Raw genomic sequence first — 15,529 nt, forward strand, 5'->3', positions numbered from 1 at the left:
ATGAAGTGGTTGGCACTCCTAAATGCTTCTTCAGCCCATTGTCTTTGTGGAAAATATCACACGGAAATAAAACATGAGAAACAACCTCATGGCTTAGCTAGCAAATTGTTACTCATCCTAGACTAATGGAAAAGGAACACGTTAACAGGGGCTTTCAATGTAATTGTAGGCTCATTTGAAATGAAATATAGTGAAAGACAAAACATTTCCATTGTCAAAGGAATATTTCTGCTGTTTAATTCAGGCAAAAGTGAGAATGCACATTTTACCTGTTTAAATTGACTAACGCCTCTGTCTTAGTTATACCTTGTTAGAGGCTAATGAGTCATTTTCATGCAATATGTCATTATGACTATATTATTAATATAGTCATTAGCCTAGTAAGTTTTATGAAGAAAAACAATGCAAAGTAGGGATAACAGAGTGACAGTAGCCTCCAAATACTTCTCTCATAATAAAATTAATGAACATAAGGAACGAATTCCCATCCCAGCAAAATGAAGGCCAAAGACCTCAAATCCATGTTTTATTGTTAAATTAGTCTTAATAACAATCCCTAACTCTGTATAGTTTTCTTCATAGTGTCAACAGAGGAATAAAACCAAAGAGACATCTATATTCACAGCTTTTTCATCACCCACAGTTTTTTTTTGGGGGGGGACTAACTAAGTTAAGAACTTTTGAACGTTGGATTTGCACGGAGAAATAGATAAGACACCCACCATTTAACTAGGCCCCTCTCCTGATGGGCTTGCAATTGATAGGAACCAAGCCCTTAAACTAATAGGATGGAATTTCAAAATTTAGTGAGCAGATCAGCAAGATCTTGATAGGAAGGAGTTGTTGTTTGCACCCCTTGAAATTGTATGGAAAGCCCCTTATTTTGCTAATGTTTATCCCTATTAAACGCAGCCATCTGTAGAACAATATGGATATATTCCGTGCCTGAAAAATGGTGATATACTTGAAACTGTTTCTCAATGTTTAAATTGTTCCCCAAGTATCAATTTGGTGCCTCTATGTTGCTATATTAACTTTCCGATCTTGTTTGGGGTACCCAAGGGAACAGATTCATTAACTGTTACTATAGCTCTAAGAGAATCTATATCAGAAATATTACAGAGTTCTAATATTTAGAGACTTTTCAACCTTCCTCAGTTAGATGACCTAAAGGAATTCTCTTTGGAAGGTACATTAAATTGCAAGCCAAAAATAATTTGAGTATTGAAAGACTCCATCTTAAAATGAATTATCATCAATATATTATCCACACGAGGCAGGGAGTGTGGAGAGAGAGAAGAGAAAGCAAGGGAGGGAAAAGGAATATAGACAGGACAGTTGGCTCCATTACTCCTAAAAGATTACATGACCCTAAATTACCAGTTTAAAGCATATAAACTTTCAGCTTTAGGCATCTGGGGCGACTTTCCTATTCTGCTGCCAGTGTAAGAGCCTTGTCAGGTATGGGCACTGGGTACTTGATGTTTCAGGAATACTCCAGACTCTACTTATTCCCATGGATTCCACTCTAATTCTCTGCCCCCTTGTCCTTGTGCTCAGGCACAGCTCTTCTGCAGAGCTGCTTTAATTTGAAAATGTCTTTGTTTTTTCTGCCAAGCTTTAGAGTCACCCTCTCTTAAAATTTCCCTTTCTTGGCTCCACTGACCATCGCTAACAGGTCTTATGGTCGAGGTTCAATTTCCCCGAGTCCTCACTGGGAGAGGACAGAGACAAAAATTATTTTCCTTTGACTTACAAATGCATAAAAACCTATTACAACATTTTTGTCTTGCTACTTAAGATAATAAAAATTTGTACCATCAATTTAAGATTTCTTTGCGGTCTCTAAATGCTTGTTAGCCATGAGAATTGCACTGAAAATATAAAGTAAGATCAATTTATAAAGAAGTATTTTCTGTATATAAAACTGATAAAACTGTTCATTCTTCCATGGAAATATGGGAGCTCTTTTTATTTATAAAATTTCTGAATGACAATACTAGCCATCTCTAGGTAGGTGCTGTGGCAAATACCTCTGGGTGTCCTGAGGAACCTAAATTAACATTTTCACATATTACCAGTTAAGTGCTGGAAACGGAGTTACAGAGATTCCTCAGGGAATGTTCAGGGGCTGAAGTCCACATCCTTTCCCATACTCTGCTTGGCAAATCGTACCTCTTGCAATTAAGAGAGGCAGTTTTTCGTATTTTCTCTGTCACACGGAGATGCTATTTTTGCAGCTTGTGTACCCAGAAAGGGCACCTTTCTGTGATTCTAACCTTTCCCATCCTCCATATTGGTAACTGACGGAAAGGCACTATTTGTACTAACTGCGGTCCTAACTGAGGGTGTTACTCATTTTCTGTTTTGAGTTTCTGTTTGGTTACCAAACATATCTAGTTTTTTTTTTTTTTTCAAATGTTTTAAACAAATTTATAATAAACTAATTTAAAAAGATAGTTGTTTGTAAATGAAGACTGAAGAATCTGTTCTTCTATTTACAAAGTGAATATTGATGTAAATGAAGAGAGAGGACTCCCAAATTTTTCTGTGTTTTTGAATATTTCTAATTTGTTCATATTTATTACATGCCAGGTCAAGTTTTGTACATTTTTAATGAATTACAAGCTCCATGTAGACTTCCTATACTATAAACAGTAAATTACATGTTCTATGGTAATTTTAGGCAATATATTAACAAAATGTCAAGATATACAACACAGTTATTTTAATATTTAATTTCCTTTAATTTTTTATTTACTGATGTTTATTCTAATTTCCTAAAAAAATTAGTAGTACTTATAACCAAGCACTTAACATGTATAAATCATTATTAAATTATAAAATTATTACTATTTTCTATCTATCCATTTATTTATTCATTCACTCATTCATTTATCATTTATTTCCTGCCTCTCCAAAAAGCATTTAAGGCAACTTTCTATGACATTATTGATGGTTCCATGTGCTTCTTCGGATGTGTTCTGTTGTAATTGAGCTTAGTTATTGCCTTGAAATTTTATGTTATTAGAGAGAAATATAATATTGTAAAATGTCAATTCAAATTGCCATTTTTATAACTCATATTAACGGTAGAATAAATATATCACCAGGAGAATTAAGACAAGGATTTATTAAGAATCTACACTGTCCCTGGTACCATTAGGTACCTTAAATATGTTTTTTCACACAAGCCTCACAGACCCTCAACGGAAGTATTTATCTCCATTGTACAGATCAGGAAACTGAGGCTCATGTGTCACACAAAGGAATTTACCTACATTCTACCAACTTCCTATTGTTACCCTTGCACCTAAAAGTAGTAGCAGGTAGAATCTGAATCGGACTCTGCTTGGCACCAGGTTTCCTGCTGTTTTTACCATACAATGAAGCCTTCTCAACTATTTATAAAACCTGACATTTTCAGAGAACATAACTCATCATTTTTGATAGAACTCTTTCATGTACATTATTATCTTACATCATCTTCATAATAATCCAGAAAAACAGATCTTATGGGATGGAGAAAACACTACACAGTAGAGTATATTAACTGATCTAAAACCTATCATGACCCAAATCATTCCCCATGTGCTACAGATACAGGGCTTTCTCATTTAACAGAACCTAATAAATGCTCACAGTTACCTCACGCTTTTTAAGATTCATTTGCATTTCCTGGGCACTCGGTATTATCAAAAATACGCTTGAAGGCAGTGAAAGGTCAAAGATTGTGAACCCAAGTTAATCACTCCTGCTATTGCAGCCCCAGAGACAAGTGGGACTGGGGAAGAAATCACTGGCCTCTGCTAGATCACCTCTGCAGGTGTGTGGCTGACAGTATAGTGTGATCTCTTACACGCTGGAGAAAGTGACACTTTTTTTCTTGTTCCTTTCTTTTTAACTTCTACCACCATAATATTATACCATAGCACTTACTGCTTACTGGCTTATTGAAATAGACACTAATGTAAATTACAACTTCAGGAAATTATGGAAATGTATGTATTAAATAATCTTTTCATAGAATTTTGCCTGGAAGAAGATGGCCTTGCTATCTGTTTTATTAGTTGATACTCATCCCACTATCTTTTGGATTAGAAAAATTTGGACAGAAATGTGTGCACCTAAATTATTTTTAAATTTCTAATGTCCTATCTTGCCACATCTATGTAGATGACTCAGGATCAAATAGTAACAATATTTAATATGCATTTATTCACCCTAATCTCAAGGGTGGGCACCTTGGGGCAACTTAGGCCTATAGCTTCTATTGATTCTGCTGCATTTATTACTGGCTACCTATCACTCAAGAAAGATTCACTTATCTTTCTAATTATGAAAAAAAAAAAAAAAAAAACCACCTCCGGCCTGTAAATTCACATAAATCCTTATGGACAATGGCTAAAATTACCAAAATAATAATGTTAGTATTCATTCAGATGCTTTTTCAAGATGACAATGAAATGCTGGTTTAAAAACTCATCTGAACATTATATTGAGACCTTCAGAATAAACCCCTCAACATCATAATCATTTATATTGAAACTTGGTGTATATTTTTACTACCTATTTTTTTTAAATATGTGCAGAAAATGAATAATCTAACAATAATTTTCATGAGAAATACTTTTAGGAAGATTATTTTTAAAACATTTTTAAATCTATGGTAATGCTTTTTGTGAACTATATGCCAATTACTAAGCAAAACAGATCTTTGAGTTCTTAAGGCATATATCCCAAGAGCTTTGCGAAGTGCCAAATGTTAATACCACCCTCATAAAATTTTTCCAGCTAAATGCAGTAAGTATAATTTTTCAAGCATTCAGTGCACCCATTAATTAGCTAACCAAAGCAAAACTACTAGATCTGCTAAGCTCATTTATTCATATTTGTGAATCCTGTACATACACACATACTCACACCATAAGCACACACTCACACACATGCACATATATATCACAGATTTTCATTCACATTTATGCCTCAGCAAAATTAGAAATTACTTCTTCCAGTAGACACTTGTGATCCTTTATGGTAGTCAAAAACATAAATGTTAAATCTATAAAGTCCACAGTCATTTCTGGGGCTGTATCCCTTCAGCAAAACTTCTCCTTAGCATTAGTGTATTTCTTAACAAACATAATCTGTGGGTGTTCATTAAATTATAATGACCATTTTCTCTATTCTCTTAAAAAAAAATATCTGAAGACCTACAGAATTTAGAAGCTGAGAAAATGGTGCATTATGGTGATTTTCCATGTCTTTTATATTTAATTAGTTATATATGCCAAAGAAAAGAAGACATTCTTACTATTTTAAAGTATCTAAAGAAAATATCTAGAATGTGGTACCAGAAATATTTGAGTAAATAACTGAACCTCAATTTTATTATCTCTGCAATAACAAATTTCAACAGTGATAGCTTCATTACTTTTTTCTATATTTTTCAGTTGTTCCTTTTAATCCTTTATATAATTTTAACAACAAAGCATCTGCATTTATATACAAGTCAGTAGCACTTTATCAAAAGTATAATTTTTTTGTAAATAGCTGTACATCTTTCGAGACAGAATGTGAACCCACTATATAGGGTTTTTTTGGACCACCTCCCCACCCTATGTTAATAAATGGTTTTCATGGTTTTTTTATTTCTCCAAACTTAAGCCCCAGGGAGTCTCACTAATGAAAAACAAAAAGGCCAGAGCATTCTTGAAATGAAGAAAGGAAATTGCGTTCAGGAAATTCTTTTAATTTTGTTGTCTAGTGAAAGTATTTTTTTCATGTGTCTGCATGTTTATGTTTCCTCTGACCCCTGTACTGTAGAAGCGGTGTGGTTGTTAGTTCTAATTTTAAGAAGAGAAAGATTGATTCTTAAACTAAGGAAGAGCCTACACCATAATGATATTAGGATTTTGACTAAAGGATTTTTTTTTTTTTTTTTTAACACCAGAAAGAGTTCTGCAATTCTTAGTTGCTCTCTGTGACTAGGAGTCCTGTCTAGGCAAGTGAAGCAAGGCTAGTGGAGGAAATAGGAAGGAGATGAGGATGATATGGAGGGAAAAAAAATACTTGTGTTACATTCTGTCCTCTTCTCAAAAATAGATTTTGCACACACACCTCACCAGATGAATACATTCATTATCCTACTTCCCTGGCAAAGAAATCAAGCCAGAAAGACATGGATATTAGTTTAAATCATTAATTTAAACCAAACCAAACAAACAAAAAACACCGGTGAGTAGTGCTTACGCTGAAAATTTATATTTTAAGTGCTTAATTTTAATAATTTGACTTGTCTTATTTTAATATGTAGAAAAATTGTATGTGGGCATATGCAAATGTTTTAATCTGAAAAATGAAAAGACTAGAAAATTAATGCTTAACAACAGACAGACATTAAATAGTTATCTGGTTTTATTTCAAGTAGTATGTAGTTTTAACGTGTTACCTACATGTAATTTCTTAAACAAACGCAAGTGAATTCATTCCTCTAACCCAGATGCTTCAATTCAGTACCTGTTTTCTCTTTTTTCATACTTTCTGATAGACTCATGAAAAAGGAATTCTTATGGCCAAACCACAAGAAGAAAATTGAGTTATCTCCTTACTTTTCATGATATCCATTAGACCTTAGGAAAAATTCATCTAGTGTCATAATCTTATTTTAAAACAGTTCTAAGAAATCTCTTTTAAAAAAATGCATGCAGTCAGAACGCAGATTGCATGGTTATATAATTGTTTTTTAAAAAAACAACTAGGACCACTCTGTGTAACAGATGAGGGCTGCCAAGCAGCCCATCTGTGCCATGTTGTGAAGAGAATGGCCCAGTTCTCCCATCTTGGGGTTGGACAATTCCTCACACAGAGTAGAGCTGTACATTCAGCCTCTAACTAGGCTTTATTTGTCTATAGGGATACTTCAAAACATGGGCAGAAAATGGCATAGGAAACACTGGGCAGAATTTCCCACCTATATAAAATTTCCCAGGAAATCAAGGAGTACCTGGATATCCTGTAGGTTAGGGGAGGAGAAAGTCTTTCAGGAAAGTTGATCTGTTTCCACAGGAAAAATATACCAGTACTATATCCTCCACTGGAGGCTGTCTTTCTGATGGTATATAATTACTTGCTATTACTCAGATCAGACTATGGAGCCCTCCCTGGTATTTAATATTAATAATAATAATGACAGGTATTATTATTTGTTAAAAATAATAAGCAATAAATCAGCTAGAACTATATGAAAAGTTTAAACTTTAAATCGTAAATGATCTATATAAATAAATTTAAAATCAAAAGTCATTTATTTATACTGTGATTCTAATAGCACAATATTTTTTATGTTCCTTTCATATTTCCCTAAAAGCAATCTGTAGATAATGTCATAGTACCATAAGTCTTACACTATGTTAGTATTAACACTATGTTGGATTAGTTCAAGGCATGTTCTACCAAAATGAGTACAGCCTTATAAAATCTGTTTTAGGTTATGGTTTGAAATATTGAAAGCTACATACTATGTATTATATTGTTTCCGTTTATATTCTAAATGGTAAGATCATACTAAAGAATTGAATTAAGCAAGTTTTATATGTTGTGTTTTTTTAACAATTGGTTAATTTTATTCTGATTATTTTTTATTCAGGTACTGTAAATAACCTAAACTTTTCTTTAAAATTCAATAAATAACTCTAAGGTGGTTATTTTAATTGAATTTCTCACTGCTTCCAAAAAGCTGTCAATTTAGAATTCTTACTGAGTAATTAGTGTATAACAATTCTTCCAGTTCAGGATATATTGTGTTTCTGCAATTAAACAAAATTAATTTTATCATAGTCACTAGGGACTCTTTTCAGAAAACTATGATAAACGTCTATTTCATCACTAAAGAAATGCCATACCATTTTCGCAATAGACCCCGTCCCAGCAAAGCAACATTTTAGACAATGGACAAGAAGATGTATCTCCTAGTGGCCAATGGAATCCTTATCCTCTTGGGAGGCGGGATGTACCTCCGGACACCATTACTAAAAAGGTAACCAATTTCAAATTAATGATACAAACCATGAACCTTGCGAATCCATTGTAATATGTAATCCCTATCTTGTGTCTTAACATCATTTCTAATTTTATAATAAATTTAGGCTAAATATTACCCCACTATAGGGAGTTCAGTTAACTGTAAGTGCATTGAAAAGGATGAGAAATGAACACTACCAAATGTTAAGAATTGGTAACAAATTTTTGTAAGCAACATCCTGCCACCTCTCTGCAGATACTGTCACCTCTTCCTGGTGCTCCACCTTTGAAGTGCAAGCACAGGACTGTGGGTAATGCATACTTCTGATCCTCTTTAGTGTAGCAGTCTGGTGCAGTCAACTTGTGTAAAATGCAATTTGACTAAAAAAAGTTCGATTTACCATTTTTAAAGTCATAGCAGTTGATTCATCCAATCATTCATTCAATAAATACTTACTGAGCAACAGTATGTGTTTAGCTATGTGTTGAGCACTTGCTAGATACTGGGAAACAAAAATGAGTAAGATGGTGTCTTACCTTGAAGACCTTTTAGTCTAGTGAGGTAGGCTAAGTGATAGGTAGGTAATTATAATATCATGTATTAAATCACCATGAAGGGATGAAAAGAAGCCACAACCTTGGGAAGATAATTGTAGCATATATGAGGACAAGGGATTGGTATCCCAGAATATATTTTTGGAAACTCATATAGTCAACAACAAAAGACATACAACACTAAAAAGAATGGTAAAATACAAGGGGAACTAGGAGAGTAAATAAACACTTTTTTAATATAATTTTTTATTTTTTATAAACATATATTTTTATCCCCAGGGGTACAGGTCTGTGAATCACCAGGTTTACACACTTCACAGCACTCACCAAAACACATACCCTCCCCAATGTCCATAATACCACCCCCTTCTCCCAAACCCCCTCCCCCCAACAACCCTCAGCTTGTTTTGTGAGATTAAGAGTCACTTATGGTTTGTCTCCCTCCCAATCCCATCTTCTTTCATTTATTCTTCTCATACCCACTTAAGCCCCCATGTTGCATCACCACTTCCTCATATCAGGGAGATTATATGATAGTTGTCTTTCTCCGCTTGACTTATTTTTAAAAACGAAATACTTTTGTCAATCAGAAATACAAAAAAAAGATGCTATTTTATAGCTACTAGTCACAAAAATTAAGAAGTCTGAAAAATGTAGGTTGTTTGCAACTATAAGAGCAATGGAAACCTTTTTATAGTTCTCACAGGAATAAAAAGCACAATCAGTTTGGTATCAAATTATCTTATAAAACTGAACATGAACATACCCTACTATGCAAAAATTGCCCTCCTGAGATACTATTCAAGACACTTGTAATATTTATAATAGTAGAAAACTGGAAAAACCCAAATGCCTACCACCAGGAAAGTTTGTAAAAAAAACTCTGCTATTCATGCAGAAAAGTATTTTAAAGCAATGAAAATCAGTTAATCATAATTATGATAATGTGTATAAACTTTCAAAACATAATTTGAGCAAAAAACAAGTTTCAGAAGATGGAACACATCAAAACTATCATATTTATAAATCTCAAAAACAAGCAAAACTAAAAATATATTGTTTAGGCATAAGTACATGAGTCAGAAAACTATTTTTATAAGGGAATGGTTAACAAAATTTATCATTATGGTTATCTCTGAAGGGGAGGCTGGAGGTAGGATTAGGGAAGAAATTTGTATTATTCTTGCTGCTGTTTTATTTCTTAAATTGAATGGTGGCTCTTACATTTAGTTCTTAAGTACATGAGTGTTTATTTTATAATTATGTTTCATAACTTGCATATATAATCACATACTTTCTTTGTAACCTAGGTGATGATTTTCCTCTTGATGACTCCTTCAATGTTTTTTAAAATATACATATATATTACCTATCACATTATTTTACCTAAAATGTTTGTTAATGACCTGATTTGCATGTATTACACATTATTAATCTGCCTATTGGGCAATATTAAGCATAGAAGATAAACATAATGTAGTGTGATTAGTGCTATGAAGTTGGGATCTAGCGCTATGAAAGAATCTGGAAAGGGCACCTGTTCCGTAAAGAAACTGAAGGAAGTTGAGAAGAGTGATGTGAAATAAGGCTGGAGGATAAATAGAAGTTTGATCATGCTGCATTTTATTCTGAAGGAAATAAGAAGAAGAACAGTGAAGTGTTTTAAACAGGGGAAAGCCAAGATTAAATTTTCATTTAAATAACACTTTGATAGCTTTACAGAGAATGAATTGTAGAGGAGAAAGACTGAAGGTGATGGAACCAGTTAGGAAAGTTCTTTTGTAATACAGGGGAGAGTAAATGGAAGCAATGGGTGGTGACAAGAAATGCATAGATTCAATATCTTCTTCAAAGGTGAGCCAACATGATGTTGTGATTGGCTGGACATAGGATATAGGAGATAGATATAAGTCCCATGATTGATACACAGGTTTCTAATTTGGACAAGGGATTGATATTGTGCCATGCACTGAGATTGGAAGTACAAAAGGAGTGATAGGTAGAAGTGGAGGAGGGGAGGTTAACTTAAGTTTTAATGTGTTGATTTGAGGTCTATGTAGAGTATCTGAGATAATGTTTACTGCTTATTTGGATATATTTATCTGAAGTTCAGAAGAGAAATCTTAGCTGAAGATACAAACCTAGTAATTATCAGATACATGTCATAATTAGCTGTGAGTGAGACAGATAGGTGACACAGAACTCCATGGAACACCAACATTTAAAGGATGTTCTTAGGAGGAACAGGAAAGGAATAACTAAAGATTTTACCAGTAGGGTTCTTTCTGACATGAGTTATAGGAAATTCAAGGGAAATAGCCTTGAATGTTAAATACTTAGCTGATTATCAATATCTAGAGTAAGCCTCAGATCTAGTCTTCAGTTTTATAATCTAAATACTTAGGGCTTTTTTCCCTCTCCACTCATAATCATACTGTTGGTTTTATCCTAAAATTGGTTTCTCTCATTATTTTATGTTGGCTGCCAATGACAATTGGAGATACAAGCTTCTGTTTTCAAATCCATCAAGGGAGAGAACCAAATTCCCAATAGCTGTCTGTTACAAGAGGAACATTTCAACCCTAAATCTCTCAACAAACCTCTTCTTATATCTCACTGATCCAAAACAACTAAGGACTTCCTATCCCTAGCAAGTCTATGGAATTATATTATTGGCTTTGACTAATCAGTTGGAGTAGAATATATAGGGCCCTCAACTCCAATGACCACTAAAAAACTAGAAGGAAATGTTTTAAGGAAGGAGTGGTCAGCAGTTCACATGATGTGAAAAAATCAAGCAAGGTAAGTATGACTAAAGGCTCTTTGGATTTAGAAACATAGAGGTCATAGGTGGCCTTGGCAAAAGCAGTTTACTTAACTGATGGAGTGGAATCCATTGGAACTTACATTAAGGAGCAGATAAACATAGAAACCTAAAAAACTCAAGAAAGGAGCTTCCACTTGGAAGGAATGAGACAATTATAGTAGATCTAAAAAAGGATGTAAGGAAGCCAGAAAGAATATTTAAGATGACAGACTCCTGATCATATTTGAAGACTGATGAGAAGCTATTGATGAAGAGAAAATTGAAAATCTCAGAGAAGAAAGGAGGGGAATCTACTTATTAATGAGGAAAGATAAGAGGATGAATGTGATGGCAGACAGTTGAAGGAATACCTATCAGAGTCGAGGGGAGGTTGCCTGACCAAAGGCAGGAACTATATCCACTTGCATAGTTGCAAAGTTCTACTATAATATTCCCATAAAAGAAGATTCATTCACTTATTACTCTAAGTGGAATTAACAGGTGTTTACATTATCCTCCATATATCCATTTTATCTGAAATCTATCTTCAAACTCCCTAATATTATGTTTAATCATATCATTAATACAAATCATAATGATCATTTGTTTGCTTCTCTATTTACTTTAAGAACCCCATGCAATCCTGTATTGATTAAACACTTGTGAGGTTGTTGATCTTATTGAAGACTAAATAATTGCTTAATCTATCTGAGAACTTCATAATTTTTTATATGTCTTGTCAAATGTGAAATACATAGCATGTCTTTCATATATAAGCTCATTTGTATCTTCTTCTTACTATCATGATGTGCATTTTCAGACTACCCCCACGTTATGGCTCTTTGGTCTAAAATATGAGACTGTAGAACATACAGATGTTCACCTATTATCATACAGAGTAGAAAATATAAAGAATGCTCTAAATTTTCAAATATAGTTTTTTATTATATAATAATTGAATATAGTAAGTTAATATTCAGTGAAAAGCAACCTTAAAAAATGAAAATGATAATGGAATTATTAGTCTGTGCTGCAGAATTTACTGAGATAGCTATGAAAATTATACTCTTATTTATTGGTTTTATATTTCATTATACAATGAATGTTTTTAAAAATCAATATTACTTTTGCAGTTGAAGTGAGTAGTCATTAAGCTAGACAGACTGAGAATGGAAAATTAAAAATTGAACTACAAATAGAATAGGAAATCAAAAGAGAATAAGTAGTGAAGAAGTCTTAGCCAGTTCCATTTGCATGTATTTCTTAAAGTCTCTGTATTAAACTTTTTTTCATGTTATTGCTATGCCTAGAGATACACCTCTGTTACTACTGTGATACTCCAACTGTGCGACATTAGTGCTGTGATACTGCTGTGCTCAGAAACCACTGTGATGCTTCAGAGATTTGGTGGGAAACACAGTTTTAGAAAGATTTTGATTGAACTGTGGCTCTCTGTTCTGGTTATCATAGCTCTTTTGTTGATCCAATATTGGTAGTACTCATGGGTATGCCTATAAGTACTCCAGGCACTAAAGGAGCACAGATTTGGGTACTCTCCAACACATAAAATTTTTTAGACACACAAAATAATTAGACAAAGATCATCAACCAGAAAAATTTTGTTCTTTATTGCCTGTTTTTGTCCTTAGTACCTGAGCGTGGCTAATGTTGAGTGTGTTAAATCCTGAGTCGGCTTTTTGGTTTGTTCATTTTCTTTTTTTCTGAGTGGCAAGAGGTGGAATTTAAGTGACTTATTTTTTTGATGATGTAATAGTAGGTGGTAGTTTTCAATTCTCTCTTGCTCTGTCAGTGTCCAAAATCTCAAATTCTAAATGTCCATTAATTCAAAAAGTCTGGGAGTCATTACTAGAAGAACATGTCACAGCTATGTAAATCTCCCTCTGAATTCCAAGTCGTACTACTCAAGCACTTTAAGAGTTGTTATTAAAAACTCTTCAGTGGCTGAAAACAACAGTGGTTTCAGGAGCATTTGTATGTTAGACTCCCACCACATCTCTGCATTAACTGCTGTAGTCTCTGGGATTATGCTGCAGTCACCCTACATAAGAACTGCATAAATCATCCTTCATAAGAACTATTATGTACCATATATTAAATATTACTCTGTGTCAGGCATAGATGTTTTCATGTATTTCTTCATCTAATTCCTATGACAACCATATCCTATAAGTACTATTATTTTCATCCATTGTATGAAGAAACAATTTCTCAGAGACATGGAGTTTAGGTTAGATTACTTGCCAAGATTTCACAGGTGACTAAATATTTTAGATTACTCTCCTACACATAAGAAAAAATAGTAGGAAGGTCATAGTATAAAACATAAGTGAAAAAATTTTCATTTTAAAGTCAGACATTAGGGGTACCTGGGAGGCTCAGTCGGTTAAGCTCCTGCCTTCCATTCAGGCCATGATCTCAAGGTCCTGGGATCGAGCCCCCACCTCCGGCTCAGGCAGGAGTCTGTTTCTCCCTCTCCCTCTGCTCCTCCCCCTGCTCTTACTCTGTTTCTCTCTCTCTCTCTCTTTCTTTGTATCTCAAATAAATAAATAAAATCTTCAAAGAAAAATAAAAAATAATAAAAAATAAATTCAGACATTATACCCTGATTTGGCAGAATCCTTCCACAGGAATGACAAGGTTGTTTTTCTTAGTTCTGAAATGACAAACTCTTTTGAGAATATTGAGAGTCTTAAAAAAATGTGGAGAGTCTTAAGGTTGAATATCCCTGAGAGATATAAAACTGAAGGATAAAACAATGCTGGAGCAGAAAAGCATTGCAGCAAAAAGGCTAAAGCAGCGTATTAAAACAAATGAAACTTAAAACATTTCCTCCTGAAAAGGATAACCAAGAAAATTTAAAATCCTACTGATATTAAATCTGAAAATTTGTTTTATATGTAAAGACTAGACATTCAAAAGTCTCTTTTAATATTAGTGACTCTTCGCTCCCCATGTGTCTGTTTTCCTAGGTTAAATAGATAATGACTTGGCAGCTAGGATAATAAAGATCGGTATCAAGGGTCAACATCAGAATGGACACAGATGAAAAGAAAATGATAAAAATGCAGCTAATTTAGTCTTGGCTCACAAACTTTACCCTCATGCTGAATCTGCCCGTGATTTTCTCCCCTCTACAATGCCAGCCCAGCCATTAAGGGCTTCATGATTGCCAGCTGCTTGTCATCTCTGAGGCATGCCCAGGAACTCATTAGGAGAAACTTAAATAAATCTAAGAGAAATTATATGGGTTTTTTGATCATTTTCATGTCCTTTTTATCCTTTCTTTCCCAGGCTCCCAAACTGAAATTTTTGCTTTTCAGATCATATGAATTATTAAAAAGTTATTTAATTAAGTTTCTGGGAAGGAATACTCATTCCTTATTTTAATTTTGGCATTTCTCCTATATCTTAGTATATTTTACCATTTCTTTCTATACATATTTAGAAAGAAAAGATTCAAAATACCTTCTGAAAATCTCATGTTGTGTTGCTGTTGACCATATGGTCAAGACATAATTTTTGTTTTAAAACAACTAAATTAGGAGCACCTGGGTGGCTCATTTGGTTAAGCATCCAACTCAATTTTGGCTCAGGTCATGATCTCAGGGCCTGCTTCAGATTCTCTCTCTCGGGGCACCTGGATGGCTCAGTGGGTTAAAGCCTCTGCCTTTGGCTTGGGTCATCATCCCAGGGTCCTGGGACTGAGCCCCGTGTCGGGCTCTCTGCTTGGCAGGGGGGCCTGCTTCCCTTCCTCTCTCTCTGCCTGCCTCTCTGCCTGTCAAATAAATAAATAAAATAAAATCTTTAAAAAAAAAAAAAAGATTCTCTCTCCCTCTCCTACTGCCCCTCCTCTGCCCCCACCAAAGAACAACGACAACAAAAAAACTGAATCAAATTTCTATTAGAACTGGTTTTTCATTTGGTAACAAAAGTCAAACTATTCAAAAAGAAGTTTTCAAAAAAGTGAGAATAAATTGATCATTTTTAAATAAGAAGTAGACATTTTAAAATGTGACATATGAAAATTAACCTATTATATTTAGTAATTTAAATAAAAGCATCCTAGTGTTATGCCACAAATATCTTATTTAAATCATATAACCATTAAGTTGTAGTCATTAACAA

The 15,529-nt window shown here is 33.9% G+C and overlaps 1 protein-coding gene across 4 annotated transcripts in view; it reads left to right on the plus strand.

The window, feature by feature from the left end:
* The window catches only part of LRRC7 (leucine rich repeat containing 7), a 573,404-nt gene that overhangs the window by 485,846 nt on the left and 72,029 nt on the right, over positions 1-15,529 (plus strand). For all 4 annotated transcript variants that reach the window (XM_059138593.1, XM_059138591.1, XM_059138595.1 and 1 more), the window contains one exon: positions 7,919-8,038. In XM_059138593.1, coding sequence (XP_058994576.1) covers positions 7,919-8,038 — 120 coding nt within the window. The remainder of the gene's footprint in view (positions 1-7,918; positions 8,039-15,529) is intronic.

Source organism: Mustela lutreola, chromosome 10 (assembly GCF_030435805.1).
Source record: "Mustela lutreola isolate mMusLut2 chromosome 10, mMusLut2.pri, whole genome shotgun sequence".
NCBI classification, from domain to species: Eukaryota; Metazoa; Chordata; class Mammalia; order Carnivora; family Mustelidae; genus Mustela; species Mustela lutreola.